This window comes from Juglans regia, chromosome 6, assembly GCF_001411555.2.
Source record: "Juglans regia cultivar Chandler chromosome 6, Walnut 2.0, whole genome shotgun sequence".
NCBI lineage: Eukaryota > Viridiplantae > Streptophyta > Magnoliopsida > Fagales > Juglandaceae > Juglans > Juglans regia.
In genome coordinates, this window is record NC_049906.1 from 19,558,793 (window position 1) to 19,573,562 (window position 14,770).

At 38.5% G+C, this 14,770-nt stretch overlaps 1 protein-coding gene across 1 annotated transcript; it reads left to right on the forward strand.

Moving 5' to 3' along the window:
• The first annotated feature begins 10,466 nt into the window (after positions 1-10,466).
• Positions 10,467-12,528, forward strand: LOC109001469 (LRR receptor-like serine/threonine-protein kinase FLS2). Its single transcript, XM_035690692.1, has 5 exons — positions 10,467-10,638; positions 10,729-10,791; positions 10,872-11,040; positions 11,179-12,433; positions 12,511-12,528. Exons 1-5 carry the CDS (start codon positions 10,467-10,469, stop codon positions 12,526-12,528), a joined length of 1,677 nt encoding a protein of 558 aa, XP_035546585.1.
• The last annotated feature ends 2,242 nt before the right edge of the window (positions 12,529-14,770 follow it).

A 14,770-nucleotide genomic window follows, 5' to 3' on the forward strand; every position in this document is an offset into this window, starting at 1 on the left:
AGATACAAGAAGAAAAGACTTATCCTTTGAAGTAGGTGATTGGGTTTATCTCAATGTCTCTCATATGAAAGGCGTTAGCGCTTTGGTAAGAGGGGGAAAACTTAGTCCGAGGTATGTTAGCCCTTTTTAGATTGTAGAGAAGGTTGGGCTAGAGTTGCCTTGCCAGACTATTTTGAGGGATGTTCATGATGTGTTCCATGTGTTTTCGTTAAAGAAGAGTTTTGGACAGCAAGAGTCACGTATTGTTGACCCTGAACGCATTCAACTTCAACTTCCACCTAACCTTACTTATGAAATTGCTCCGACGCAGATTGTGGATTGGAAAGAGCAAAAGTTAAGGTCCAAGACAATACCTTTGGTGAAAGTGTCATGGGGCGATCCGTTGGCACAAGATTTCTCTTGGGAGAGAGAAGCTGACATGATAGAGCAATATCCGTATTTGTTTGATTGACTCTTGCGGTATGTTCCTTATGTCTTCTCAGTCGAATCTTATTCCTGTCTTGGTCTAATGTTTGACCTTGCCAATTTCGAGGACGAAATTTTATTTTAAGGGGGGGAGGATGTAACACCCCGTATTTTAGTGTATTTTTAATGAAGGAATTATTTTTGTTGATTCAAAAATTCATTCTCTTGTTTTAAAATTGTTGGATTTTTAGTTGGGTTATTTTTATGATTTTTAGTTTACGAAAATTATTTTTCAAGTGCTTTCTCTAAATTAATTATTGTTATGCGTTTAAATTTATTCTCAAATTAAATTAACTTATTGTTGGGTTTAATTATTTATTTTCATTTTAATCACTGCGCTTGAATTATTTTATTTAACTTGTTGTTTTAAAATCGTTTCCGTTGGATCATTTTTGTGACCCAAGATGTGAGGATTGGACCTCATTTCTTAAACTACATTTTCTCTTCATCTTTTCTTTTTCTTCTTTTCATCTTTTCCTTTCTTTCTTTTTTCTTTCTCACCTGGCTTTTCCCACGAGCGACTCTCTCTCCCGTGCGTCGATCACCTCTCCCCCAGCCCGCCACCGTGAGCCGCTAGTGACCGACACCGCCCCTCCCATCAGCTTCCCCACCGGCCGGCGACCCCACCCCTCCTTTTCTAGCCCCTCTCGCGCCGCCTTTAGCTACCACAAACTACTCCAAGCTACGGCGTTCTTTGTGCTCGTGGGCCGCCGTCGTTCCACCACCAGCCATCATTTTTTCACCACTTCATCCTCCACCTCCTAGCAACCCATTGAACCCAACCCCACCTCCGATCCGTCACTAGTGAAGCACATTCATCAACATCTCTATTTTGGGCTTTTTGGTCTTCAATTGCCGCCACCCACGGCCAACCACCACCACCACTAGCATCACCGACATCCCTAGGCCCTACCCTATCAATCTCGGGTCTTCGTTTGCACCTGTTCAAAAGTGGGTCTTTGAGACCCACGGCCACAGTGCATTTGGCGCTGTTCTGTAGCTGCATTGCCACTTCTTGCACCTCCATGATCCTCCAGAAATTATTATATAGCGCTATAAGTATTTCTCCAAAGAACTTTCGTGATTTAAATGTATTTTTGCACTAACTCATTTCACTATGATCTGATTGGTTTTTGCCGGACTGAGTCCGAGGAGTACGGGGTTCGGATGGATTAGTGGAGGAAGTTTGTTTGTGTGTTTTGGGCTGTGCTGAATTGTTGGTTGGGATTAGTGTGGTACATGTACATTGCATAGTTGCACGCATGATCATGTTTGTAAAGGAAACTGGGTTTTTGTGTATTGCATTCATGTTCATGTGTTTATTGAAAACTAGGTTTTCATGTGAAAGGATTTTTGGGTGCGTGTGTATCACGACCCCAAGCCGAGATGGGGTATTATCTCAGTGGAGCTCCTCTGGTCACTTGGGAGCGGAATATACTGAGTGACGTCCCCTGGATTGTCGCCGGGCGACAATGGGATCGGACGAGATGGTCTCATGCCGACTCAGTGGTCCTTCTGCTGGCGGGGACTAGAGGATGTCTGGCCACGTACGCACTGGGCGCGGAACTGGGCATCGCTCGTTGTGTAGTGTGGATGCTTGGCCACGAAAGCGCTGGGCGCGGAACTGAGCATCGCTACGAAGCCAGGATGGGCGGATGGTCCCTAGGGGAGATCATGGTGCATATGGTAATAATGGATTAATGGACTATCTTCTGAAAAAATAGTGTGTGTTGGATTTTTGTGTAAATCATTTTCTGGGAAAATGTTTTACGGATATTTTGGGCCAAATGGGATTTTGGCTTGTGTTGGAAAATATTCATTTTCGGGAAAAATGATATTTTGAAAATAAAGCATATTTCATCATATGCATGCATGTTGGTTGCTTTAATGCATTTTTATTCCTGAGGGTTGTTTGGGTTACACTTACCTGCAGTACCATTTTGTGGTAACGCAGATTTTGATACAGATGAAGGTGCGGAGGGTGAGCTTGGGGATTCGGCTCCGCCCGAGGAGTGATTTGGTATCACTCTTTTTATTTGGGACTTGTAAAATATTTATTTTGGGATGACTGTATAACTTTTAAACTACTTTTACGAATGTTTAAATTGTATTTAAATTCTGGTACTTAGTAGACTTAATTATCCGTTGGGTTGTTATTGTACACTGTCGCATGTACACACACTTGGCACTATCGTTGGGATGCGTGACCGTGTTGTCATCATCCTGGCATCTCGATTCCTATGTTTCCTTACATGGGGGTCGGGGGCGCCACAGGCCATTTGGAGCCCACTGGTGTTCAGGAAGCCCTCAAGGACCCTCATTGGCGCCAAGCCATGAGTGAGGAGTTTACTGCCGTTGTACCCCATGGTACCTGGAAATTAGTTCCTGCCAACTCACGACAGAACTTAGCTGGATCAAAATGGCTCTTTCGAATTAAACGAAAATCAGATGGCTCAATTGATCGCTATAAAGCGCGCCTTGTTGAGAAGGGGTTTCATCAACGTCCAGGCCTTGACTACACTGAAACATTCTCCCCGGTTGTAAAACCAGCCACTATCATAATCATTTTATCACTTGTTGTAATGAATGGTTGGTCCCTCCGTCAACTAGACGTCAACAACGCATTTCTTCATGGCACAACCCACTGGTTTTGTTGATTCAACCTATCCTTCTCATGTTTGTCATCTTCAAAAGTCCATTTACGGACTGAAATAGGCACCGAGAGCCTGGTATCGTGCTCTGCATGACTGCCTTTGTGGCATTGGTTTTGAAAAATCTGCTTCGGATCCCTCCTTATTTATCTATCACCAACACAACATTGTAGCTTACTTTCTTGTGTATGTTGATGACTTGATTCTCACAGGGAATGATTCTAGCTTCATCACCAATATTATAACGACGCTTGGTGCTCGATTCTCTCTAAAAGACCTTGGGCCACTTCATTTCTTTTTGGGCGTAGATGTTCTTCCCACCTCAGATGGCTTATTTCTTACCCAGCACAAATATGTGCTTGATCTTCTATATAACACAGGCATGGAAGGTGCTAAAGAGGTCACTACTCCTCTAGCCACCTCAAGTTGACTTCAACTCAATGATGGTTCCAGCCCAGCCGTTAGCACCACCTACAGACGTGTCATTGGTGCACTTCAGTACCTTACTCTAACTCGCCCGGACATAGCTTTTCCTGTCAATAAGCTCGCTCAATTCATGCACTCTCCTTCTAAAGTTCACTGGACAGCCGTCAAGAGACTTCTACGTTATCTCAAACATACCATTCATCATGGCATTTAGATTCGTCGCTCAACTGCACCTCAACTTCTCGCTTACTCCGACGCAGACTGGGCTGGGAGTATTGATGATCGAACCTCTACCTCAGCCTACATTATTTTTCTTGGAGCTAATCCTATCTCCTGGTGCACTCAGAAACAACGAGTTGTGGCTCATTCATCCACTGAAGCTGAATACCGAGCACTCGCCAGTACCACCTCTAAACTTGCATGGCTTCAATCACTTTTTCGTGAGCTTCGGATCACCATGAAGTCCCCTCCAAAAATTCTCTGTGATAATATTGGTGCCACTCAATTGAGTCTCAATCCTGTGCTCCACTCGAAGATGAAGCATATTGCCATTGATTTACACTTTGTACGGGACTACGTTAGCAAAGGCCACCTGGAAGTTGCTCATGTGTCTACCCATGACCAGCTTGCTGATTTAATGACCAAGGCCTTATCACGGCCACGTTTTCAATTCTTACGATCCAAGATTGGTGTCATTGATGGGAGCACCATCTTGAGGGGGCGTAACAGATGATAATGGAAATCATGCACAACAATTCCTCCGTGATCAAGGCTGAGCATCATTCCTGGCATCAATCCTGATTTACTTACCTATTTTTGGTTCTTGTAATATTCTATACAGCAGAGCATCATTAATATGTTCTTTCCTTTTATGGTTGTATTAGCTGTGTATATATATTCATCACGTATGTAATACAAGATGTGACAATTTCTTACAAACACACAACTGTGTTCAATATCTATATACTATTCCACCATCTCTAGCTAACATAACTTCTTTGCAAATAATTTCTCTTGGATATAACCAACTTTCGGGATCCATACCTTCTTCTATATTCAACATATTTGGCTTGCAAGAAATTGGTCTTAGAGGAAACAAACTTGCGGGTCCGATGCCATCCATCTTGGTCAACGTGTCTTCGTTGCAAGTCATTGATCTAAGCTTTAACATGTTGGTTGGTACACTACCAATGTACATCTTTGATCATCTTCCTAACTTACAATTTATCTCTTTGAGTAGCAATCAACTTCATGGTCAACTTCCGTCCACTTTGTACAAGTGTAAGCAGTTACAAGTTCTATCCCTTTCCATGAATAATTTCAATGGAAGGATATCTCCGAAAATAGGGAACTTAACCATGCTTACAGAGTTACATCTTAACGACAACAACTTTGAAGGTATGGTTAGCAATTTTGTTTCAGTCAATTATATATATATAATATGAATACGTGTACGATTGTTTTAGTAAATATGTTCTATGACAGTATCTTATTAATTAGGCACAAATTCGTTGTCAACCACATGGAAACTCGAAGATTTTAGTGAGTCTAATATTCCAAAAAAATGTGGACGATGGGAAAAGTCAATTTACAATGAAAAAATTGTTTCCTATAGTCTATAATATTCTTTAATTTGGCGTGGCTATAGGTTTTCTGGACTTTTTAGGGTAAGTTGTCATTTAAATCCACATAAAAAATATAATTTCAGGAAAAATTCTAGTTATCATTCCACTAATTTGAGTTCACCGGCCTCGGAATAAGGGTTAAATTGATGCTGTTTGATTCACTTCTTCCATTACATGTTTTCATCTTTTTTTAGGGTCATGGTTATAGCTAGAGATTATGGAGCATTACTTTTTGTTTTGGAAAATATTGCTAGTTAACCAACCTTTTTACCACCCTTTCATATATCACTCCAATGTTTTGATTTTTCGTATTTTTTAATTTTTTCTTTTTAAGTTGTTCATAAATATAAACCAATTAATTGGATAATATATAATGTATAAATTAAGAAGATATATCTCCTGATAGTATCATGAATTTGCTACAATAGAAATTACTAAGTTGATAGCTTTAATGATATACTCCAAGATGCTTGCAATAAATTATAAGAAAGGTATAAATTTAGTTAATCGTTTATGAGTACATGCTATAACTGGAAAGTAGTTGTGGAATTATTAATTATAGTTAGAAGTAATTAAGTATATTTCCAATCTATATATTATATAGCATACATCTAATAATGTTGGAGGCCAGAGGTAAAGTCGGAGTTTGGCCTTGTCAAAATCTAAGAAATGGTTACCCAAGTCCCTGTCAAAATCTAAGCACTCTTGGCCAATTCCTAATAATTGTTGGCCAGAAGTAGATAATAAGAAATATTATCTAATGACAAGTTATAGAAACATAAAAGGATATTACAAAAATAAATTCATCAAATTGAAGTAGCTTGTGGGTTTGAGGGGGTTTTGAATCTTGTAGTATGAAGTGCCCGTTGTAACGCCCCAAACCCGGCTGGCCTGGAGAATTACTACCTGTCACTTCAGATCATGTTTCCCAACACAACTAAAATAAAACTCCAAAACTTTATTAGCAAAAACTCAATCTCAAGTACTCTAAATAACCACATTGAAACTCTACAAAGTCATTACTACAGCGAAAATAAACTAAAGAGTCCAAAATCTCCCGGTAGTCACAACAAACCAAACTAATAACTTCAAAAGTCTTACTAAACCCAAGCCCAAGATATAATTAAATCTAAAAGACATTAAAACTAAAGGACATCAGAATTCCTTCTTCTAACATCCTCTCCCAGCATAATCATGTTCACCAATCTAATCCAGGTCCTCAGTTGGACTCTCCACATCATCTGAAAAATATTATGAAGATAGGGGGTGAGTTATCAATAACTCAATAAGCAGAAGTCATATGCTAGCGTGCAAACATGAGCATTTACAAAGTATAGCATGCAGAACAAAATATTTTCCAGAGTTATCATGTAGAACCTAACATACTTTCAAAAGTAACAGAGCGATGGTTTTAAGACAAGTAAAACCCATAATACTTTCGCATAACATAAACTGAGTATCATCATTAGATCCAAACAGAGCATCAAACAGAGCAGAGACCATGTTTCACCCCCGTGGTAGGGTTGTGCTAACCCCGGTGGCCAAACCAGACAGAGACAGAGGTGAAATCTTTCCTTTATTCTTCTCGGAGCCCCGAGTGTGCACACAGGAAAGACCACAATAAAACCACTTTGTTTCCAAAGTGGGTGCACTCAGAGACATCGAAGTTGGTACCAACCCAAACAGAGCAGAGCATAACAGAGCAAAGCAGAGACAGAGTCAGATACGAAAACGAGTACACCATGCCAAAGGTTTTCAGATGTTATATCAAAATAATATAGAGTATCAAAACACAATCAGACAGTTTACACACTGAACACAAAAGCCAGAACATCTTTTCAAATAAATGCACAACTTTTCATATTCTCAATATTGCTCACTTTTCAGATTTCAGAAACCACACGATAGAATTTAGCTCATGTCTACACAATGCATGTCAGAACATATTTTTCTCTTTTTCGTACAAATTTAATGACTATGCAAATAAACGACCGAGGTTGGTTTTGTTTTTCCCAAGTTCTCATTTCATAACAAAGATATGCAAAGTTTTCAGAAAATCAACCTCAGTCTCAATAATTCGTGTAAAGCCTAGCATAGGAACCCCGCTTACCTGACTCCTGCAGCACATTATCTATGACTTGAATACGGTCTCTATCCGTCTCGTCACCTATTCATAAAAATAATATAAATTAAATATTAAAGTCCAACAACACAAAATTGGTCTTAGAAAACTTAAGACCCAAATTTCTAGACTATAATTCAACAAGTTTAATCCAACTCAAACAACCAAATAACAATCTGGACAACCCACACTTCGACCCAAAAATATTCTATACCAATCTCAGTATTGTCCATTACAAGCATCAAAACCAATGTCAACTCCAATTATCACTAACTCACACTTATTTCAGTAGCTCATACTCCCAAGCAATCGTCAACAATTTAACCAGGACGACACTACACACTACTCTCTCTCCGTTCACAACTCCACAACAGGAAAAAAAAAATATCTCAACACTTCTAGATGTTAAAAGGCCCCAACAAACCCTTCTAAACATTTCCAAAACACCAAACCAATAATCCGAAAATATATCATCACCTCCTAAAAATCACCAATATTTAAACCCGAATCAGCCAAAAATTTCATAGCATAAACCAATCTCACACAAACAACTCCATCATCTAATCCAACCGATCCCCTTACTCCTCGGACTCAGTCCGACACAACCAATAAATTCACAGTAAATCTCAAAAGTTCTTTGAGAAAAATACTTACAATGCTATAATATAATTTTTGAAAGATCACGGAGGTGCTAGAAGCGGCAACGCAGCAACAAAACAGTGTCAAATGCACTGTGGCCGTGGGTCTCAAAATCCCACTTTTGAACGGGTGTAAACGAAGACCCGAGATTGATAGGGTAGGGCTTAGGGATGTCGGTGAAACTAGTGGTGGTGGTGGTTGGCCGTGGGTGGCGGCGCAATAGGCGGTTTAAGTGCAAAAATATCCAAAACGGAAATATTGATGGTGGGGCTTCACCGGTGACAGATCGGAGGTGAGGTTGGGTCCAATGGGTTGCTAGGAGGTCGAGAATGATGTGGTGAGAAGATGGTGGCCGGAGGTGGCGCGACGGCGGCGTAGCGGCGCAAGGAATGCCGCGGCTTCGTGTGGTGCGTGGAGGCTAACGGCGACGCGGCTGGGGTTGGAAACTGGAGGGGGAGGTCGCCGGTGGGTGGGGGTGCTGGGAAGCCGGGCAGTGTCGACCACTGCCGGCGCACGGCGGCGCTAGGGGCGAAGGAAGAATCGAACGAAGAGAGGGAGGGGCTGGCGTCGCACGCGGGAGGAAACCAGAAGAAGAAAAAAAAAGAAAAGAAAGAAAAGAAAGGAAGAAAAGAAAAAGGAAGGAAAAAAGAAAAGAGGAAAAAGAAAGATGTAGGGAAAGAAATGAGATCCAAACCTCACATCTTGGGTCACAAAAAAAATCCAACAGAAACGGTTTTAAAACAGCAAGTAAAATAAAATAATTCAAACACAGTGATTAAAATGAAAATAAATAATTAAACCCAACAACAAGTTAATTTAATATGAAAAGAAAATTAAATGTATAACAATAATTAATATTAAGGAAACATGTCAAATTTAATTTTCACAAATTAAAAAATCATAAAAAATAAACCCACTAAAATCTGAAAATTTAAAACAAGATAATCAAATTTTAAATTAATAACAAATAATCATTCAACTAAAAAAATACACTAAAAAAATACGGGGTGTTACATCCTCTCCGCCTTAAAAAAAATTTCGTCCTCGAAATTTGTAAGGTCAAACATGACGCTAAAGCAAGATAGAAGATACAACCCAAAACACGCTCGAAAAGACCATACCATCAACAACTCCCAACAAGCATGAGTAATGCTCTCTCAAGTCTATTTCCATTGGCAGTTCCATCATACTCGAATTAGTCCCTCAGTGGCACAACACGTCCAGTATTCCTAGGGTGACTATTATATCCAAAATCTCATTTTCCCACAAGAGCCTTAATACAACATCCAAGGAATCCCAATGATTAATAGCTCTATTCGATAATCTATACTAACCTCAATTGACTCCTACGGTATAACTTCCAAAATATTCATTGTATTCTACCTTTCGTAACCTAATAGTCATTTCCAAAGTTAACCATCAATAACATAATTGGTACAACTGAGTGATTAGTCTCCAACTACAAGTATCGTTTCAAAAATTCAAGTCACGACTAATTTCTCAAAATCAACACAAAATTTGAACTCCTAATTACAACCAAAATATCACGCTCCTGCTGCGCACTCTGATAATTCGCCACATGCATAAAATTTACGTCCTCATAAAAACAACATCATCGAGTACAAGGTGGCTCCATACCTACTGACCAGAAAACTCTTATCACATTTTGGTAGAAAAAAAATATTTGATCTCCTAAAACCATGAATTATTACACTTTTTCCTCAAAATACCAAGAATGTCTTCTTGAATCTACACCAACTATCATCCTTAAATTGATATGGATCAAATCCCAAAATTTGCCATTACAACCCCGAACTAATAACAATCATTATCCAAACTAGATCAATACCTTCAATCTCCAAAGAATTAATCTCCTTAAAAATCCCTATATCAATAACTCGACTCTAATCAATCCCATCTTAATGGTCACATACTAATCAGTCTCCAAAATAAATCAAGTTAGCACACCAAGCCTACAGAATTAAAAACTTAAATCTTATTTCAATTCAGTCCTTCAAATCTGTAATTCTAAAACCTTAAATTATACCATAATCATTCTCCGAAATCTGTAAGATCGATGAACTTATATCCAATAATAAAACAATCGACTCCCGAAGCTTTCAAAATCTAAAACATTAAATGATAACAATCATTAATATTAAGGAAACATGTCAAATTTAATTTTCACAAATTAAAAAATCATAAAAAATAAACCCACAAAAATCTGAAAATTTAAAACAAGATAATCAAATTTTAAATTAATAACAAATAATCATTCAACTAAAAAAATACACTAAAAAAATACGGGGTGTTACACCTGTAGCCGTTTGTAAAGCCATTTCTGGAGGAGATTTCCCATGTTAAAGTGATTCCATAAGCACATTGAAACAAGTGCCAAAGTTATTATTAGAACTATGGTGAAAGGGATTTGAGTTTCTTCGCAAGGTAGGAGTGGGTTTGGATTAGGGGAAAGATCTGATTTGGAGACGGAGATGGGGGAGGATTTTATCAAGACATGTTGTTCAATTGTTATAGAGAATGCAAAGCTCGACTGTTGGAGGGATTTCTGTTGAGCCAAGTAGTTGCAGAGAGGTGTGGGCCGTGCTTATTTCTGCTGGAATGCGCATCAGAGCATTACAAGAGTATGGCAAGAACTCTCTTGGAGAGTCTTGCAATGTATTTGAGGTCTTGGTTTTCTTAGTGCTAACTTGTGTATGCTAAATTATTAAAACCACCACTACTTTTCTTTTCTAGTTCTTTTTGTTCTAATAGAAGTACATATAAATTCATATTTTGGCAGGTTCAATACCAAGTGAAATTGGTAACCTCCAGAATCTAGAGTTTATTACCACCGGATTTAATGGTATTGTTGGTCCAATTCCATTCATGATCTTCAATATCTCAACGATACAAGCTATTTTTATGGGACAAAACAAATTTCAGGCCATCTTCCATCAGATATGAGCCTCTACCTTCCAAAGCTCAAAGAACTTCGCCTTTTAGAAAATAAATTGAGCGGAAGAATTCCCAACTCCATCTCCAATGCTTCACAGCTCACTCTCCTAGACTTGAGTTCTAATTCATTGGTCGGGCATAATTCCAGAAGCACTTGGTAATTTAAGGCTCCTCGAGTGGCTCAACCTGGAAATTAATAATTTGACCTTGGGAAGTCAATAATTGAGTCTTTTCTTTTACTTATCTAATTGCTAAAATCTTAGAAATTATCTTTTTCATTAAATCCCCTTCATAGCTTCCTTCCTAATTCCGTTGGTAATCTTTCTCTCTCTCTTCAAGTACTTTACCTATCTTCCTGCAATATTAAGGGAAGCATTCCGGCAGAGCTTGGGAATCTAAGTAGTTTGATTACTTTGGAACTATCCAACAACGAATTGAAAGGACCTATTCCAACTACATTAGGAAGATTGCGCATGTTACAAGCTTTGTCCCTTGGAGCTAATAAACTAGAGGGTCAGATCCCATCTGATCTTTGTCATCTAAAGAGCTTGTATATGTTGTTTCTATATAGCAATAAGCTTTTTGGACATATTCCAACATGCATAAGCAATCTAACTTCCCTAGGATATCTCTACTTAGAATTCAACCAATTAACTTCCACGATTCCTTTGAGCTTGTGGAGCCTTACAAATCTCTTGGAGGTTGACCTGTCATCCAATTCATTAACTGGCATTCTTTCATTAGAGATTGGAGATATGAAAGCCATGAGGATATTGAATCTATCAAGAAATCAACTATTAGGGAATATCCCAAGAACAATTAGTGGCCTTATACATCTAACTAATCTCTCTTTAGCAGTCAATCAACTAGAAGGTTCAATTTCAGAGTCTTTTGGCGAGTTGTTAAGTTTGGAGAGCTTAGATCTTTCCTGCAACAATTTATCTGGAAGAATTCCCAAGTCCTTAGAAGCACTTTTATACCTCAAGTATCTAAATGTCTCTTTCAATAATCTACGAGGGAAAATTCCAATAGGAGGACCATTTGTACACTTCTGGTTTGCTTCATTTATCTCAAATGATGCGCTTTGTGGTGCTCCTCGATTAAAAGTTCCTCCATGCAAAGAAGGTTCTATTGATAGAAAAAAGGCCATAGTATCGCATCTATTGAAGTACCTATTACCGTCAATTGGGTTAGCGATGCTTGTAGTGGTTTCTTCATTAGCCTATAAAATATGTAAAAAAGAGAATCCTGAATTTCCACAACAGACAGACTCATACAATTTACCTACATGTAGCAGAATTTCTCACCAAGAACTTGTACTAGCAACAGAAAGGTTCAACTCAAGCAACTTACTTGGTGAAGGGAGTTTTGGATCAGTATACAAGGGAACACTTTCAGATGGGATGAATATTGTAGTAAAAGTTATAAACTTGCAAGTAGAAGGGGCATTTAAGTGTTTTGATGCAGAGTACGAGGTATTACAGAATGCCCATCATCGCAATTTGGTCAAAATCATTAGCGTTTCTAGCAACATTGACTTCAAGGCCCTTGTATTGGAATACATGCCAAATGAGAACTTAGAGAAGTGGTTATACTCTAATGATCGTTGTTTGAATTTCTTACAAAGGCTGAAGATAATGATTGATGTCGTATCAGCATTGGAATACCTTCATTATGGTTACTCAGCAGTTATTGTTCATTGTGATTTGAAGCCGAGCAATGTTTTATTAGATGTGGATATGGTTGCACATGTTGCTGATTTCGGCATGGCCAAACTCTTAGGTGATGAGAATTCTATGATGCAGACCATGACTCTTGCAACTTTGGGGTATATGGCACCAGGTATTTTTTTAATTTACCACTAAAACTCTCATATTCATTATTTTAATCATACAAAACTAAGTATTATAATATGATAGAACATTCATCTACACAATTTATAAATTTTGCATTAATTGTTTTTCACTACTATCAAATATTGAAGTAAGTTCTAACAATAAGTTGTAATGTTTTACGCAGAGTATGGATTAGGAGGAGTTGTTTCTACAAGAGGGGATGTGTATAGTTATGGCATTCTACTCATTGAGACTTTTACAAGAAAAAAAACCTATAGATGACATGTTTGCAGGAGAAATGAGTTTGAAGCGCTGGGTAAATGAAGCATTGCCCATCTCAACGATTGATATTGTTGATGCCAATTTGCTGGAAAATGAAAGATATTCTATTGCCTTGGAGGAGTGCATATCTTCTGTTTTGGGATTGGCTTTAGATTGTTGTGCAGAGTTGCCTGAACAAAGAACTAACATGAAAATTGTTTTAGCCATGCTAAAGAAGATCAAAAGAAAGTCTTTAAGAGATGTCGAAGGACACTGACACGAGCCTTGTGTTTGTTTAAATGTTTTCATTATATGTCTTTCCTAATGATAAAATATTATTGAGATTGCGAAGAAGAGACAACTTGTACTGCTAAAGTTACTCGTTATGGTATATAATAATTATATGGTAATTGATGATTATATTGAACAGATTGCAGTTGTAACACCCCGTATTTTAGTGTATTTTTAATTGAAAGATTATTTGTTATTAATTTAAAAATTTATTCTCTTGTTTTAAAATTAGTTGGATTTTTAGTACGTTTATTTTTATGATTTTAATTTTGTGAAAATTACTCTGAAGTGCTTTATTATAATTGATTATTGTAATACATTTAAACTATTTTTCATATTAAATTAACTTATTGTTGGGTTTAATTATTTATTTTCATTTTAATCATTACGTTTGAATTATTTTATTTTACTTGCTGTTTTAAAATCATTCTGTTGGATCATTTTTGTGACCCAATATATGAGGATTGGACCTCATTTCTTTCCCTACATTTTCTCTTTCCTCTTTTCTTTTTCTTCTTTTCTTTTTTTCCTTTCTTTCTTTTTCTTTTTCTTCCCCTGCTTCCCTCGCGCCGCAACCCCCCCTCCCTCTCTCCGTCTGTTTCTCTTCTCCCCCAGCTCGCCGCCGTGGGCCAGCGGTGACCGACACCGCCCCTCCCTCTCACCTCCCCTTCGATCGGCGACCACCTCCCTGTAATTTCAGCCCTCCTCGCGCCGATGTTAGCCCCCACGCACCACACCAAGCCGCGGCACTCCTTGTGCCGCTGCGCTGCCTCCGGCCACCATCTTCTCACCAAATCATCCTCGACCTCCTTGCAACCCTTTGGACCCAAGCCCACCTCCGATCTGCCACTGGTGAAGCACTTCCAACTCTATTTCTGTTTTGGGTGTTTTTGCACTTTAACCGCCTATTGCGCCGCCACCCACGACCAACCACCACCACCACTACCTTCACCGACATCCCTAAGCCCTACCCTATCAATCTCGGGTCTTCGTTTACACCCGTTCAAAAGTGGGTTTTTGAGACCCACGGCTACAGTGCATTTGGCACTGTTTTGTTGCTGCATTGCCGCTTCTAGCACCTCCGTGATTTTTCAAAAATTATATTATAGCATTGTAAGTATTTTTCCCAAAGAACTTTTGAGATTTAAATGTATTTCTGCGCTAAGTCATATTTATTGTGAATTGGTTTGTTGTGCCGAACTGAGTCCGAGGAGTAAGGGAGTCGGTTGGATTGGATGATGGAGTTGCTTGTGTGAGATTGGTTTATGCTATAAAATTTATTGGCTGTTTCGGGTTTAAATATTGGTGTTTTGAGTTTGACGTTGGTCATGGTGAGTATTGGTGATTTTTAGGAAGTGATGATATATTTTGGGATTATGAGAGTTGTAAGTTTTGTGATATTAAAATAGGTTATTTTAGAAGTTTAGGCTTAAATATCGAAATCCGTGATTGATTGAAAACTTATGGAAATTATGTGATTATTTTTATAGGTGACGATTT